The sequence below is a fragment of the Nicotiana tabacum genome, chromosome 12, assembly GCF_000715075.1.
Source record: "Nicotiana tabacum cultivar K326 chromosome 12, ASM71507v2, whole genome shotgun sequence".
Lineage (NCBI taxonomy): Eukaryota > Viridiplantae > Streptophyta > Magnoliopsida > Solanales > Solanaceae > Nicotiana > Nicotiana tabacum.
Window position 1 is genome coordinate 119,658,120 of NC_134091.1, and position 17,186 is coordinate 119,675,305.

General features: G+C 36.2%; 2 protein-coding genes across 4 annotated transcripts; one reads left to right on the forward strand and one right to left on the reverse strand.

The window, feature by feature from the left end:
• Window positions 1–4,426: 4,426 nt before the first annotated feature.
• LOC107802014 (putative late blight resistance protein homolog R1A-3) lies at window positions 4,427–13,547 on the reverse strand. Of its 3 annotated transcripts, XM_075226911.1 has the most exons (4): window positions 13,409–13,547; window positions 11,502–12,047; window positions 5,237–7,471; window positions 4,427–4,825 (listed from the first exon to the last, which is right to left on the reverse strand). In XM_075226911.1, the coding sequence occupies exons 2-3, from the start codon at window positions 11,979–11,981 to the stop codon at window positions 5,240–5,242; spliced, it is 2,712 nt and encodes a 903-aa protein (XP_075083012.1). In that variant the 5' UTR covers window positions 11,982–12,047; window positions 13,409–13,547; the 3' UTR covers window positions 4,427–4,825; window positions 5,237–5,239. The 3 variants fall into 3 exon arrangements, with proteins under 3 accessions (XP_075083012.1, XP_075083011.1, XP_075083013.1); XM_075226910.1 differs by lacking the exon at window positions 13,409–13,547 and having other exon boundaries at window positions 11,502–12,254; XM_075226912.1 differs by lacking the exon at window positions 4,427–4,825 and having other exon boundaries at window positions 4,863–7,471.
• On the forward strand, window positions 12,705–16,472 carry LOC107763418 (UPF0481 protein At3g47200-like). The gene is made up of 4 exons (XM_016581909.2): window positions 12,705–12,823; window positions 13,011–13,097; window positions 13,432–13,515; window positions 14,928–16,472. Exons 2-4 carry the CDS (start codon window positions 13,026–13,028, stop codon window positions 16,347–16,349), a joined length of 1,578 nt encoding a protein of 525 aa, XP_016437395.1. The 5' UTR covers window positions 12,705–12,823; window positions 13,011–13,025; the 3' UTR covers window positions 16,350–16,472.
• The last annotated feature ends 714 nt before the right edge of the window (window positions 16,473–17,186 follow it).

A 17,186-nucleotide genomic window follows, 5' to 3' on the forward strand; every position in this document is an offset into this window, starting at 1 on the left:
CCTGTGGAACTTCTTCCGCTTTTACGCAATCGTAGGTGCGAGTCAAGGGTACGCATATGCACTCCTTCCTCTTCTGCGATCAGCACCACCGCACCTGCGATGTGGCAGGTGTGCACAAAATACCCATTTCTGCTGCCTCACGCTGGGATACCGATTCCGCTTCTGCGCCTTCAGCTTCGCATATGCGGCCATCGCACTTGCGCCTAGTGGTCCGCAGGTGTGACCACACCAAAACACACCTTCCTAGCCTTAACAATAATGATATGAACCTCGTCCGAAACTCATCCGAGCCATTTGGGATTCCGTCGAAACATACCAACAAGTTCCGAAACATAACACGACTTGCTCGAGACCTCAAATCACGCATAACAACATCGAAACGACGAATCGCACCTCAAATCAAACTTAAATGAACTTTGAACTTTCAATTTCCAAAACCCGCGCCGAAACATAACAAATCAACTCGGAATGAACTCAAATTTTGCATACACATCCCAAATAACATAACGAAGCTAATCAAATTTCCGGAACCACAAAGTCGACTCTCGGTCAAACTTATGAACTTTCCAAACCTTTAAATTTCCAACTTTCGCCAATCAGTGTCGAATCCTTCTAGGAATATTCAAATGCAAATATGGGCATACGCCCGAGTCCAAAATCACCATCCAAACCTAACATAACCATCAAAATTTTGTTCCGGGGCCAAATTCAAAAAAGTCAAACTTGGTCAACTCTTCCAACTTAAAGCTTCAACGATGAAATTCATTCTTCCAAATCAATTCTGAATAACCTGAAAACCAAAATCGGCGGTTCAAATAAGTCATAATACTTCATACGGAGCTACTCATGCCCTCAAACTATCGAGCGAAGTGCAAATGGTCGAAACGACCGGTCGGGTCATTACAAGAATTTTTATGGTTCCAATAGTTTCGTATGGTGATTTTGTACTTAGGCCTACGTCCGGATTTGGATTTGGAGGTCCGTAGGGTAATTTGAAGAATTTCGGAGAAAATTGAAAAGTTGAGAGGTTTGACCGAGAATTGACCTTGTGATATCAGGAATGAATTTCGATTCTGAGAGTTGGATTAGCTCCATTATGTCATTTTGGACTTGCATGCAAAATTTGACGTCATTTCGGGATGATTTGGTGAGTTTCGGCACAAGTTTTGGGAGTTAGAAGACTTGGAAATTTATGAGTTCGATTCGTGTTGCGATTCATAGTTTCAGCATTGTTTGATGTGATTCGAGGTCTCGAGTAGGTCTGCGTTGTGATTCGTGGTGTGCTCGCAAATACCAAAAGCCTGGGCAGAATCCCATTTATGTAGAGGGTTTGATATTTTTAACATATTTTGAGTTTTACAACTCGGTTTTGGAAGATGTTTCGTGGGTTTTTCAAGAAACTCATTGGGGTAAGTGTTCTCTACCCGAATCTTGTTATATTTCATGAACCCGTTGCTATTTTCATCATTTAATTAGTGAATTAAGTTAGAAATTTGGGGAATATTTGTAGAAACCGTTCAAAATGTAAAATGATGATTTGAAGGACGAATTGATGTCGGAAATTGATAATTTTGGTATGGTTGAACTCGTATCAGAACGGGTGTTCGGATTTTGTAAATTTTATCAGGTTCCGAGATGCGGGCTCGGGTCGACCTTTTGGAGTGATTTTTCAATTCTTAGTTAAGATCATTATTTCATTATTTAAATTAGTTTCCTATAGTTATAATTATAGTATGAAATTGTTTTGGCTAGATTCAAGCCGTTCGGAGTTGGAAATCGAGGGATAAGGTCGTCTAATTGATTGATTGAGTGTGGTTTGAGGTAAGTATCTTGCCTAAATTTGTGTGGGAAAAACTACCACTTAGATATTGAGTCTCTAGTGCTAATTGCGTCATGTTAAGTTCGTGTAAGCTAGGTGACGAGTACGTGCTCGGGCTTATTTGTGGAAAGTTGACCTTTAGGTCTCTTAGGTTCTTATGTTCATTAGATATGAAGTTGTTTTATTATGTTAAGTTCCCCATTTCCTAGTTTCATTCTACGTGTCTTAATTGGAATTAATTGCTTCATGTTCAACCTTTATTGCCTATTTGACTATTGTGTATCTTAATTGAAGTTGTTGCCTCTTCGATTTCCATGTTATCCTTTCCTAATTGTTGATCCTTAATTGAAATTATTATTATCTCTTCTGTAGTTATCTACCCTTAATTGAGGTTTTGATTATCTTTTCCATTGCTTATCCTTAATTGAATTTGTTGCATCTCTTCATAATTGCTCAACCCTAAATGAAGTTTAGTTATCCTTTGTCGTAGTTGCCTTATCCTTATTTAGAATAATTTGTCACGAATTATTTCTCCCTTGTTGAGCCATTCTTATTGAGGCTAGTATTCCCTATTGTATTTATTCTTTGTGAGCTCGTTCTACCGCTTCTTTGTGATCCAAAGCTCTTAAGTTGATTTACTTGTCGTATTCTCGTGCTATTATTGTTGTTGTCGCTGTTGTACTCAGTTTGTTGAGCCGAGGGCTATGCGCGGTTGTGGGACTGACACTATTTAGATTAAATATTATGGAATATGGGTTCATGTTGTGAAAGTCATTCTATTGTGATGTTGTGTTTTGGCATGTGATATTATTGGGAGGTTTTGTTCGAGTGTTTGCACGGGCCGTACTATTGTTACTATTGATATATGCACATGCGACGTGATAAGGCGGTCTATATATATGGGTTTGCGCATGTGGCGAGATAAGGTGGAATATTATAATGTGCGTGCAGCGAGACAAGGAAGGCATTTACTTTATTATTACACACGTGGCGAGACAAGGTGGGCTATGTCGGGGATTGATTTGTGATGACTTGTGATGGCCTGGGGGCATTGTTGTTGTTAATATTTATGTAGTGGCATGCCTAACTTGTGTGAGTTTTACTTGGTGCAAATTATGGGGATCGTTTGTCGTTCAGATTTTTCTCTACTCTTAATTGTTAGCCCGAATTGTGATAGAACACTTGCACAAGCATACGCGTACTTTATCACCCTATCGGTTTAAGAAGATGAACACTGAAACTACCGATCATTTATACGTACTCCGTCTACTTGTCTTATATGTGAGATTTGTTCTATTGGCACGTGAGTCGTCCGTGCAGTTATCAATTGTAATGAGGGCACAAGATGCCAAGCGATTAGGGTTCATGAATTGGGACCCGTGAATTGTGTGAGTTTTGAGGTTTGGTACCTCGTGGGGATTATTGAAAAAACCTGATGCGAAAGCGGTTATTCTTATCAAGTTGCTATTTGTCTTTCCTTTGTTTGTTTTTCACCGAATTTAAACTGTACCCAGCTTACTCTATTGTGTTATTACTTGTGGTGTTCCGCTGCAAATTATTTCTTCTATTTCCTATTGCAAGCACCGTATTATTGTTGTCATTATGCGTAGTTCTGTAGATATATCATACCGTGTTAGTCTTATATCTATACTTGTTCAGGTTGTCTAGTCGAGTAGGTGTCTTAACTGTCCCTCGTCACTACTCCACTGAGATTAATCTTGATACTTATTGGGTACCGCTGTGGTGTACTCATACTACACTTCTTCACATTTTTGTGCAGACCCGGGTAATTCGGAGTCAGTCGATCGCTAGCTAGTTGTACAGATCTTGCTGTGGAGACTCAAGTAAACATGTTGTTGCGTTCACAAGCATCGGAGTCACCTTCTGTATTGTACTTGCACTGTTTATCTTTATTTCGAAACAGTTATATTTGAGGGGTTTTGTAGTAAACTCAGTATAGCTTATGACTTGTACTACGGTTTTGAAAATTGTAAGTTGTGTAATAAGGGTCTATTTCATAATTATTAATTGTTGGTCACACTCTTCCATTAATTTGTTAAGTGTTAGGCTTACCTAGTCTCAGAGGTTTTGTGTCATCACGACATCCTACGGAGAAAAATTTGGGTCGTCACATTTTATTACTTTTATATTTTTAAGAATATGATATTTTGTTGTATGGTACTAATTTTGACTCATGGAAGTAGCTAGTTTTAGATGCTTCGGTTCAAAGGAAAAAAGGGTCTTTTTTCACTTTTAGCCTATGCGAAAATTATTTACATTCCGTAGCCGAAAAAATGTATAAAATATATATAATTTTTGTATATAACATACTAAATATATATATATATATATATATATATATATATATATATATATATATATATATATATATATATATATATTTTTTCTAATATTATTTTAAGAGTGACTATACAATGTCATTTTCCCTAGGAATAACATTGCCACATTATTCAATGGTCGTAGGAAGAATAGCAAGTATCTCAAATGACGAGACAATTGAGTCAAAAGTTTAACTAATTGGAAAACATAAGAATTCATTATATGAAATTGAAACAGTCCATTCAAAAAAAAAAACCAGAACCCATCTTGAAGAAAGCACTTGTCAATTGTCATTCAGTATGATAGTTGTATCCATGCTTAAACAGAGGAGAAATCGTGAAGTAAAGCAATACAGAGACAACAGAAATGGAAAAAGATGGAAAATTTCTATTACAACTCGGAAAGCAAATACTTCACAATTCACATAATGGTGAACAGGAAATGTAACGAGCAGGAAGGTGATTCGAGCCAACAGTTATCAACCTCCAGAACCACACACAGATAGTTTTCAACTTCACAATGATTGGATAAATATAACACAAACAGGTTCTTTGTTGGAATTAGTTATGATCAGACTGCATACAAAATGAAATGCGGCGACTTCTTATTAGAGGACATTCTATTTGTCCATGATCCCAGGCTCCGAGAAACGTGCCTGGATCTCTCCTGTAGAAAGGATGAAAATAAATAAGACAGAAACAGCTAAAGAAAGAAACTACTAGTAAGATTTTACAATACTCCATATACTGTAGTACAATAAATGCCTAACCTATCTTAAAAAGAAAAAAAGATAGATATTCTCTATTCCGAATCATGTCTGAATAATATTTCGAAGTAACAAACACAACAAAACGAATAATCATGGTGGCATTGTTGATCCGAAGGATACACAAACTTTGACGTAAGATTTACAGGACATTAGACTAAACAAATGACATATTATGTAGAGATAGATGCAGTCTCATGGAATCTTTCATAACGACAGCAGCTGAACATGGATATAGTCGTGTAACTTCAATTCCATTGAAACTACAATGTATATATAAGATCATTTTAAGAGAAAAAATGAAAACTGACCCTTCAGTTTGTGGGCTCGTAATACTCAACTTCAGGAGGGAATATGGTGAGCTTGAATTTGGTGCTATCCATTTTCTTCCGCTCTATTTCTCTAGCTGATTTGACTGCTCTATATGTGTTCTCCAGACTCATCTCTTGAAGGCTAGGTACGCCAGCCAGCTCACATGGCACAGCCTGAAGCCTATCACAAGATATAAGAACAAGGTGCCTAAGTCTTGGGAAATGAAGTTCTGAAGCCTCCCAAATTTTCAAGTCTGCCCTTTCAATCCACAAGATCTGGAGTTGACTAAAACCACCTCTCTCCGGCCTCCAGGACTCTCCTGCGAATGCATTTTCTTTCAACTTAAGGACCTCAAGGCATTCCAACTGCCCCAATCTTTCCGCCTCACTCCAATCAAACCATGTGTTTAACAAAGTTAACTTCTTCAGTGTACGTAAAAATTTGAAGAACAATGGAGGAATGTGAAGTGTTTTACCCCAGGAATGAATATCATTCAACATTTTCAAATGTTCCAGGCACTTCAACTCTTCAAGATTGCACCATCCACCCTTACTAGTTCCAAGAAAATCAATCATTCGCCCTTGGATACTCAGTTTTTTGAGATTACAAGCTTTTGCAAGTATATCTTTCGTGCAACTTTCCGGTGAAACCACAGAAAGTGTTTGTAGGCAAGAAGCTTTACCCTTTGGGCTATGAGGAGGTGGTGGCAATTTGGCAGGAATGTTGGTGTGCAGATGCCTTAGCCGTAACATATTCCATATGTTTGCTTTTATGTCAAGGGTGGACTTCGACGTACTTGTATTAAGTATAAGAGTTTGTAAATTCCAAAATTTACCAAAGGATTTGGGAAGAGACTTAAAGTCAGCTGAGATAGCAATATACCTCAAATGAAATAACCGATTAAAATCATCTTTGGAAAAAACAAAGTTGAAGGATTGAATGTCCAAGACCCTGATCAATGGAAAAGCTTTGGGGATGAGTTGGATGTCGTTACCAGACAACTCGATTTGTCTTTTTTCTGAGGAAAAACAGTAAAAAGATCTAACATGCTCTGCGAGTGGTTCTGCGAAGAGAAAATCATTCAGAGCAGAGGATTGAATACACAATCGACGAGAAGCAACTGGGTCTTGTATAGTAAGAATAGCCTGATCTGGTGTTGGACGTACTTCTTGAAAAAGCCATTTGCTACTAGCTTCCTCTTTGCAGAACTGATGCAACATGCCCTGAACACAACATGTTTTTACATTACCATCACAACTCTTCTGTAACACTGTCACTAAATTTCTATTGACAAGGTTGTTCAAATAATTCTTTGCTGTCTCCTCAAGGGCTTGTGAACCATTGGGCTTGATTAAACCTTCAGCAAGCCATAGCCGAATCAATTTCCAAGCAGGGACATTAAAGGCTTGAGGAAAGACACCAAAATACAAGAAGCAAGCTTGCATTTCTTCGGACAATAGAGTGTAACTCGTGTTTACAAATTTCAAGCAACTTGAAGGATCTCCTCTATCCATAAGATGCTGCTCCACTTTTTTCTCAACTCTTTGCCAGTCACTTACTTTTGTGCAACGCAATAATGTTCCAGCAATTGTCACAATTGCAAGTGGTACTCCGCTACACTTTTGAGCAATGCTTTCTACAAATCCTACCAACTCAACAGGACACCTTTCGTTGCCAAAAATTATTCCATTCAACAACTCAAGACTTTCGGCAACCGTCAGAAATTTCATATTATGAGGATTTTCATTGCCATAATTGGCCACTGATGTATCGCGAGTGGTCATCATGATACGGTGGCCTTTATTGTTTTTCGGAAAAACTTTTACAAGAGAGTTCACAACTTGTGAGTCCCATACGTCGTCCAAGACAATAAGACATTTACCTCCTTTTGCCAAAAAATCATGTATTATCTGAGCTAATCCATTCACATCCTCGTCTTGATATTCTCTGATGCGTTTCGTGAAGTAACGGAGAAGTATCAGAAAGATATCCTTCATGTTGTATGATTGGCCAACATAAATCCAAATGACACTGAAAAATTCATATGAAATTCGGGAATCATTATAGACTTTGCTTGCCAGTGTGGTTTTGCCGAGCCCAAACATACCCACAATTGGGATAACATCTAGCTCATTTGTTCCTTCAACTAGTCGCTTGATCACTTTGTTTGCTTCCTCATCCAAGCCGACCACTTCGTTATTTCTTACCACTTCGTTATTTTCTAGCCAAACATCCTTTTTAAGATGAAACAGATTGCATATAAATTACAGAGTTGAGAACCTACTTCTTTTTGATTTAAAACAAAAAAAAATGTCTTAATTTCGTGTAAAGCTACCTTAAGACAAAACTCTATGCAAATATGTCAAATAATATACTAGAGATTAGCTGTTGAAATATAATGAATTTAAAAATAAATTCACACACACACACACTATATATATATATATATATATATATATATATATATATATAGTGTGTGTGTGTGTGTGTGTGTGTGTGTGTGTGTGTGTGTGTGTCCAATTTTCTTACTCAAAGTTATCATATGGGTCCATTATATGTCCAGAAAACTAAACAAAAACGAATTCATTTTGTACGGCAAAATGTTACTCATGAATATCCAAATCGAGAAATTAAATTAATGCAAAAAGGAAAATGTTAAATAAGTTTAACAATCATGTCAGCTATCACGGAGATGAAAAGCTGGATAGTTTACCCCATATGAAGAAAGAATAACTTGTGGTTATGTGCAAGGGATGCAAGGATGATTTGCGGATAGCCCCATTTCTAAGTAAAAAACAGTAAAAAGTTTATCGAACGCAGATTAGTGCATACTCAAAAGGAAAAGGATTTGTGGTAGAATTGAACATAATGTTGACAGACTACGAGTGACAAAAGATAAATGTTCCTTAATTGAGAAACATTTGTGTGTGTTTGGTACGAAGGAAAATGTTTTCCTTGGAAAAATTTTGTTTGGAAAATAATTGGTTTTCTTCCTTATTTTTCGATGTTTGGTTAGGTAGTATAAAATATTTTAAAAAATATATATAATTTAGGCAAACACTATATGAGACGAAATGGATAAGGGCAAGGAGGGAGTTTGGTCGGGGTCTGAGGACGAAATGGCAGTGGTGATATTAGGGGGGAGGGTGGCGGTGGTGGGGTAGGCGCGCCGGGGTAGGGGGTGAAGAATAGAGTGGGAAAGGTTGAGAAAGATTTTAAAAAAAAAATTTCCTTACTATGGAATTGTAATTCATATCAAACACACCCTTTATCTTCTCTCACTCATAGTCTGTCAATATAAGTTCAGTTTTACTACAATCCTTTTTCATTTTGAGCTTTAGAGTTTTTAATTTGTACAATCGAATGGAATTCTCTCTTTGTTATGTCTCATATGACAGATGTTTGGTTGAGCACGAGACTTAAAAAAGATTATTGACACATTACTTAGATATAGACAATATATATCAAAAGTACCCTTGCAATCTTGTGATCATCAACATGGATTGCTGCTTTTTTTCCCCAACAAAAGCAATACCATTATAGGCAAAATTAAAATATTAAATTTAAAGAATTTTCTAATATAAAAAGTTTCTTTTTTGTGGAACAAACCAAAAAAGAAAGAGCATCATCTTAAAATTAACTGTAGTACAGTAGGGGTGGCAAGTGGGCCGGTCCGGAACCGCGGGCCAAGTGGGTCGGGACCGATAGGATCGCTAGACGTGGCCTTGGGCCGATCTCGTGGGCCAGTTCTTGCCTTTGAACCGTGAGGACCGGGACTGGACCGGTCCCTTGGCGGGCCAAACGGGCTCAACGGTAATTTTTTTTTAAAAAAAAGTAGCCGTTTGGCTATTTAAAAAAATAACCGTTGGGCTTTAAAAAATAGCCGTTGGCTATTTAGAAAATAGTCATTTAACCCCCCTCCCCCAACTTTGTTTTAACCCCAAACTTTTTATAATTACAATTTTTTCTTATTTTCAACTATAAATACCCTCTCATTCTTTCATTTTTCTTACAAAATCAATAACAATCTATCACAATCTCTCTCTAATTTTCTTCTATACTTGCTCCTATTGCTTACTTTATTCCAAAAAATAATAATAAAATATTGTGATTGTTACAATTTGTGAAATAATTGTGAAGTTGGTGAATTGAAGTTTTCAAGTTTTCAACGATAATCAATTTTCAACAAGTTGTCCGTCAATTCGGTAAACTCGTTCCAACTCTTAAGTCTTAATATTATAGTTTTGTTTGTTTTATTTATTTGCTATTAGTTCATTAATTAAGATATCTTCCTTAAAAAATATTTTTGGTAAAAATAAGAATAAGGAAAAATCCAAAACTGACGAATCTAGTGGTACTGTTGTTCCTCTCCCCTGCCCCCGGCTCCCCGAACCAAACCCCATATCCGTCCTACACCTGCTATTCTTGATACCGATAATAGTTTATTACAATTTACCGAGAGTAAGTTTTGCCATAATATTGTATCCGGTGAACAATAATTAGATCATGAATTAATGAATGCTCTTTATTCTAATAATTATAATACTACTGATGAAAATGATGATGAGGAAATTTATCCAAGGGGGAGGGGAGATCGACGAGGATGTCACACACCGTATTGGGTAGGATGGATGAAGTGGAGGTTAGCATCTGGAGTCTTGTGTGACAATAGAGTGCCACCGATACTCAAAGGTAAGTTCTATAAAGCGGTGGTTAGACCAGCCATGATGTACGGGGCTGAGTGTTGGCCTGTTAAGAACTCACATATCCAAAAGATGAAAGTAGCAGAAATGAGGATGTTGAGGTGGATGTGCGGCCACACTAGGATGGGTAAGATTAGGAATGATGATATTCGAGAGAAGGTGCACGTGGCTCCCATTGATGACAAGATGCGGGAAGTGAGGCTCAGATGGTTCGGGCATATACAGAGAAGTAGTCCATATGCCCCGGTAAGGAGGTGTGAGCGGCTGGTTGTGGAGGGCACGAGAAGAGGTAGAGGGAGGCCGAAGAAGTATTGGAGAGAGCTGATCAGACAAGACATGGCGAGGCTTCTGATTTTCGAGGACATGACACTTGATAGGAAGATGTGGATGTCGAGTATTACAGTTGTAGGTTAGAAGATAGTTGAGTCTTGTCTTACTTCGTACCGTTGTGAGACTAGTCTGGTAGGGTTTTTGTAGTTTTTGTCTAAGCTTGCTAGTGGCAATGTTGTATCTTACTATTTCGTTTTTCAGTGACGGACCTATTTACTAGCTTTCGCTTTTGCTTTGCATCTTTCTTCTGGATTTCATGTTGTTCCTATTTTTTCTGTGGTGATATTGATATTGTCTCTTTTTGTCTTTTTGTATTTTTGTCCTTTTGAGCCGAGGGTCTTTCGGAAACAACCTCTCTACCTCTTCGGGGTAGGGGTAAGGTCTGCGTACACACTACCCTCCCCAAACCCCATTAGTGGGATTTCACTGGGTTGTTGTTGTTGGAATTGTTCTTGATGAAACTCAACCGGAAGATGATACACCTACTAGTCCTGCTCCTGATGTTAACCTAACAAGTGATAATGCTACTAATCCAAATGATGACCCATCTGAGATTCCTGTTATTGCTCCTACTTTTTCTAGACAACCTTCCAAACGGTAGAAAACATCTCATGTTTGATCATTTTTTACTCAATTAGTTCCATAAATTAAGGCTAAGTATAAACCTTGTGGTATGGAGTTAGCTTTTAAATATTTTGGATCGCGAGGGGTGAGAGAAAGCTTGGATATACCAATAGTATTAGTATTATATACCATCTGTCCCAACTTATGTATACTTTTTCTTTTTAGCTTATTATAAAATAATGTTATATCTAGTTTAACTTTGAACTTTTTATTACCCTTAACAAGATATTTATAACTATACAAATGTGATTTGTTATAAATCACAAATTTTAAAGTCTTTTTTTTTTGTTCTTAAACATCATACCTAGAGTCCGTTTGGAGTAGCTAATGGTAGACCGTGAAGTGCTTAAAAGAATTTTTAAGTGCTGAAATTGATTTTTTTAAATAAGTATTATGTGTTTGGATAAATGTGCTGAAACTACTAACAAACATTTAATATGTTTGATAGAAAAAGTATTGTTAAATTATTCTTTGTTAAAATTACCAAAATACCCTTAAAACAATATAGAATTGAGAAAGGAGTAGATGTTAATTCGATTTTTTTATCTTTGTTGAAAGTTGGTATATGGTTGATAAAATAAAATGTCATGAAATAAGCTTGTATTACCTGCGGTTCGACGGAGGCACCGTCTTTTCTAGGCAGAACGTCACGCGCCTCACGGCGCATATCTTCAATCAGGACTCGCTTAGCGTCGGGATGATTTTTGCTATGAATAGATCGATTAATCCTGTCAAGGATGCTGTCGATCTTGCTTGAAAGATCCTGGACTCTATCGCCGCGGTCAAAATCCAAGCATTTTATTCCGAACAGATTTTTCTCTTGCTGCAGCTTCGCCTGAACCAGGAATTCATCAATCTCATCCTCAGTTTCGTATACTATACTTCGAATGACCTTCTCCAAGTTTTTCAGCCGCTTGCTTTCGCCTTCTTTTTTAGAAATTATACCGCCGAGGGACTCTTGTAGCCTTTCAACTTGTTCAAGCAAACGTTGAAATTCTTCCTTTACTGCACCTGCTATTAGCTTTACCTCTTCATTAATTAATAGCTGCAATTTCTCCACCAGAGAACTTACCACTGTAGCTGCCATCGATCTCTCTTAATTTTTTATTTCCTTTAGCTCTTAGCGATGATTTCTTCACTTTCCCATATGTATCTATATAAATAAAAAGGAGATTATTTCAAGTTAATTCTTTACTCTGAATTATTTAGCCTAGTCTTTCTATATTCTTAGAACACGCTTCATGTGCCACCTAACATTTTATTAACTCTAATGACAGCTGGTAACCCATAAAATTAAAATAGATAATATGAGATAATCAAATCAAAGGGTATGTTCGGTACTAGAAAAAAATAAGTGGTTTGCTTTTTTTTTTTTTTTTTTGTTTGTTTAGTTAGGTAACAAAAAATATTTTTTTTGCAAATATATAATTTAGACAAATAGTACGGAAACGAAATGGGTAAGGCATGAAGGGTAGTAGGTCGGAGTATAGGGGCGGAGGTGGCGAGAATAAGGTGGGGTAGGGGTTGGGAGTGGGGAGAAAGTGGGGGATTTGGGGGTGGGTTGAGGAATAGGGTGGGGAACAAGGCTAAGTTCAAATATCTAAATGAGATTTTCGGGCCAAATTATAGGAAACAATATGAGAATTAAACGTAAGAATCATTTTGGAAGCATAGTAGATTAGTTGGGTGGTTCTCTGAAATTTTCACCTTGTCCTTAGAGTTTATTTTATCAAAATATAGATATCTCAAATTTGATTATAAATTGAGCCAAATATAGGGTTTGTGTGTGTGGGGGGGGGGGAGGGGGGGGGGGGGGGGCGCTCTTAGCATCTTCTTCCTAGTTGACTATATAATTTCATTCCTCTTACAGACAGGAAATGCAAGAAAAATACACAAGGAATGAAGAAGAAACAACCAAACCAAAAATAGGTAAGTTTCTGCATTTTCATGGCAATCCTTCATATTAATTCTTTCTAACTTTCTACTCTTCCTTTTCTGTTTCCTATTTTTGAGATATAGATAAAAAATTTACACCAGTTTCTTTTATTAGAAGTACTTAATTTCCATACTTTTTAAATGACCTCTCTTACAATAATCTCTCTCTCTCAAATTGCAGAGTTATCTAAGAGGGATGATGGCACAGCATATTGAGATTAGCCCACTGCTTGATCAAACTCCTCCGAATGAAGCTACGAAAGATGAGGTCTCTCTCCTCTCTCTTCACAATCAAACACACACATATATATAAGCATTACCTCTTTGTTATCCACATCATGTAACCCAAATTAATTAGGACAATACTAAAAATCTTGAGATAATTTTATTGAATACCTCAATAATTATAGCTTTTTCATTAGTTAAAGTCTTCAATAAATATAGCTTTTTTCATTAGAAAAAAGAATCTTAGCTTAGCGGACTTCTCTCTTTTTGGCAACCCCTTAAATGATAATTGAACGAGATTAAAAGGAGAAAAATAATCCTAAAACACACATAACACCTAGACATAATTCTCACTTCTGACTCGTCTCTTTCGACAGTCGCCAGCTCGCCCGCGGTTGCTAAAGCCTTCACCCACTGCCGCTGCTTCCTTCTTCGCCTTTGCCGTCGCCAGTCATCAAGTGGTTAGTTCTCTCTCCCTCCCTTCATCTTTCTCTCTCTTAGGGTCCTTTTGGTATGAGTTATAAGTACAAATAGTGTTGAGATAAAAATTTAATATCACCTGGAATAAATTATTACGGGATTAAAATTAGTATCGAGATAACTTATACCTTATAGATGGTGGGTAATTAGTGCCGGGATAACATATAATTTCTTCTTAGAAATTATGCAATTGTCATTTTTAATACAACATACCAAACAATGGATAAAAAACAATACCAAACATGAAAGTTTTTCAAAAAATATTATTTTGGATAGAAGTTTCATTTTATAAGAATGTCAAATGTTTCAATTTTGAAAAATAAAGATATATCTGTAACTAAGTACATTAAAATATAATACTCCCTATAAGACAAATTAACCAAAAACATGAAACTTCAATTTTATTCATACCTTTGATCAAAAAGAAAATAATTTTATTTCAAAAACATGTATATTTCAAACCTTTTGAATAAGAAATAATCACAATTTCTTAATAATCAATTACTAGTAATAACATTTTTTGTGTTTCGAAAATAAATGCTATTTAGATTTTAAGAAAATTATAATATTTTAGCTTGCTTGTTATTATTCTGCATCAAATTCATTTAGATGAAAATTTATTCGTGGAATTTCCATTATATAAAGGGGTATGCAAAGGAGTGTATCCGTAGTTGAGTTATATTATAGGGATGTTTAAAGTGCTTTACTCTAATGTATTTGCTTTATATAATTGTGTTGAATTAACTAAATCATGTTACTACTGATTTTAGAAGAATGAATTTGATGATAAACGTAAGCTCGATTTAAATAAGCATTAATTTATTAATTATAATAACAATCATTTAGATTTCTTTTTTATGTTATCTTGATTATACAAATGATATACTTGGTTAAATAAAATTTTCCGTTTAACCAAAAAAAATAATCACCTTTCTCAACATTCACCTAAATAGTTCTCTTTCCTTTTGTTTGTTTGGGCTTTTAAGGCTACTTAATTAGCTTAATTTGATGTATGGTTAAGTATATATTGTCCAAAAATTCCAGGTCTGTAAACGTTTCAAGATCGTTTGATCTTCTTCATTTCACGTTTCTTAAGATAGTAACTATAGAGTTGCTATCTATTACTGACTGCTTAGTCACAAGTCCATGTGATTAGAAACGAAAACACCCAAAAAAATGGGGAAAAAGGGCCGCCCGGTGCACTAAGCTCCCGCTATGCGCGGGGTCCGGGTAAGGTCGAACCACAAGGGTCTATTGTACGTAGTCTTACCCTGTATTTCTGCAAGAGGCTGTTTCCACGGCTCGAACCGGTGATCTTCACAACTTTACCAGTTACACCAAGACTTCCCTTCAAAAGAAAAACTAAAAAGAAACCATGTTTCACTAATTACAGATACAAGAAGGCGGGAAAGCAGATTATATAATCGAGATAAGGACAGCAGATCAAACAAATGAATCAGCAAATCAAGTCTTTGATGAAGGATCATCTACCATATTTAAAGTAAATGTGGGGCTATCTGAATCAAATCCAGATGCTTATACCCCAAAATTGATCTCCATTGGTCCTTACCATAACCAAAATCCGAGACTTCGCTCGATGGAAAAATATAAACTGCGTTACCGACAACGGTTTCTGCAGAGGAAAGCGTGGAGAGATGTGGAGTATTACTTTAGTGAAATGGAGAAACTAAAGGATGAAGCACTAAAGTGTTACGATGATATAAGGGACCTTGACAGTAATATTGTTAGCAAATTTTTAGATTTGCTGTTACTTGATGGCTGCTTCGTGGTTGAGTATATACGAGAGTTTTACGAAGGGGTGCCAGAAGGAGAAGACAAGATTATCAACGCGGCTTGGATGGAATCTCTGGTAGATCGTGACTTGTTGTTACTAGAAAACCAACTTCCTTTCTTTATCCTCGCCAAACTTCATGAGATGACTAAGGATCCTACAGACGCCCCATTCATACAGATGGTGAAATACAACTTTGGTAGTAGTTTACCAAAAGTGACTCCTAAATTCATAAATGCTACTGATGATGATGCCGAAGAAATCAAACATTTACTTCAAGTAGTACACATGTGTTGTTGCCCTTCAGAGATGAATACTGGCCTAACTAGGAATAGCAGAAAGAAAAAAGGAAGTAGCAAGAAAAGTTGTAACTGGAATCCTTTGCGAATAGGAAAGTCCAAAAAGAAGTTTAAAACTAAGGATGGTGACTTATGGCACGATCGCATGCGAAGTGCAACAGAACTTGATGAAGCTGGAATTCGCTTCTCTAATGTTGGGAAAATTTATAGAAAGTTGAATAAAAACAACAAGGAGGATGCTATAAGTTTATTTGATATCAAATTCAATAAGGGATTGCTTGAAATCCCTTGTTTTGAAGTCATTAATAGTACGGAGACTATCCTGAGAAATCTCATTGCCTACGAACAACACTCCTCTGATGTGCATCCAAAATATTTCACGGATTATATAATTTTTATGGACCATCTTATTAACTCAGGCAAAGATGTGAATTTGCTTCGGTTGAACGGAATTATCAGAAATAGGATAGGAGATGACGAAGAAGTGGCTATTATGTTCAACAAACTAGGAGAAGGTGTCATCCCTTCAACTGATTTCTTTTACAAAGTGGAATGCAGAAAAGTGATTGAGCATTGTGAAAAACCATGGAATGAAAACATGGCAAGTTTGAGGCACAATTATCTTAATAGCCCTTGGGCGAAAATTTCAACTGCGGCAGCCATCATTCTCCTTCTGCTCACAGTTGCACAAACAGTTCTAGCTTTCATCAGTACTTTAAAGTAGTCGATATTCTATATGGTTTATTGATTTGTAATGGCTTCAGACTGGTGTTTCCTCACTGCAGGTCCGTTCATGTACTTGTGTTTTTGCTCCATAATTTGTGCAATGATCTATATAGTATAAGCATCAGCTTTTCAACATAAGGAATAACTTGTAAAACTGAAGTTTTAGTGCCCGTTTGGCCATAAAAAAAATTAATTTAAAAGAAAAAAAAATCATTTTCTTTGGATTTAGTGTTTGACCATCAAATTTCCATTTTTTACTAAATTTTGGATTTTTTTCGTTTTCAAATCACTCACAAAAATTTCAAAACAACACTAAATTGTATTCATGTCCCAATACAATTTTAATTTTCAAATATCATTTTTATTTTTATTTTTAAAATCATTTTTTTTCGAAATTTCCCTAATTCTTATGTCCAAACCCCCGCTTTGTCTTGTTTCAAAACTAAAGCTCTTTATTATGATACCTTTGAGACACAGATGGACTGTTTGATATACGCTCATTCGTAATTCACTTCAGTCTTTTCGTAACATAAAGAACTTAGGTTCTCTCCCACAGACAAATGGTATCCACTAGCAAATATTTTTATTGGCTGTCAGCTGTATTTAGAGTTATTAAATTAGTAGTGGTGGTTGAAAGGTAAGAATATATAACGATTTCCGAAAAATCGCAGTTGCACTAAAGCTGGTCTGGAGACGTTAAATTATGAGTAAAATTATTACAGTATTGTTTACTCTTCATTTCAAAGTGCCATTCATGTCAGACGCGAGTTTTCCGTTTATTTGAATGAATGAATCAATAGGTTAGTACTAGTATTTATATAATCGATAACCTTTC

Excerpts from the sequence above, each read along its gene's own strand:
- LOC107763418 (XM_016581909.2), top strand. The coding sequence starts at position 13,026 with ATGATGGCACAGCATATTGAGATTAGCCCACTGCTTGATCAAACTCCT. Across the intron at positions 13,098-13,431 it reads ATGAAGCTACGAAAGATGAG|TCGCCAGCTCGCCCGCGGTT; the intron begins GTCTCTCTCCTC and ends CTCTTTCGACAG. Across the intron at positions 13,516-14,927 it reads CCGTCGCCAGTCATCAAGTG|ATACAAGAAGGCGGGAAAGC; the intron begins GTTAGTTCTCTC and ends CACTAATTACAG.
- LOC107802014 (XM_075226911.1), bottom strand. The coding sequence starts at position 11,981 with ATGGCAGCTACAGTGGTAAGTTCTCTGGTGGAGAAATTGCAGCTATTA. Across the intron at positions 7,472-11,501 it reads GTGCCTCCGTCGAACCGCAG|GATGTTTGGCTAGAAAATAA; the intron begins GTAATACAAGCT and ends CATCTTAAAAAG.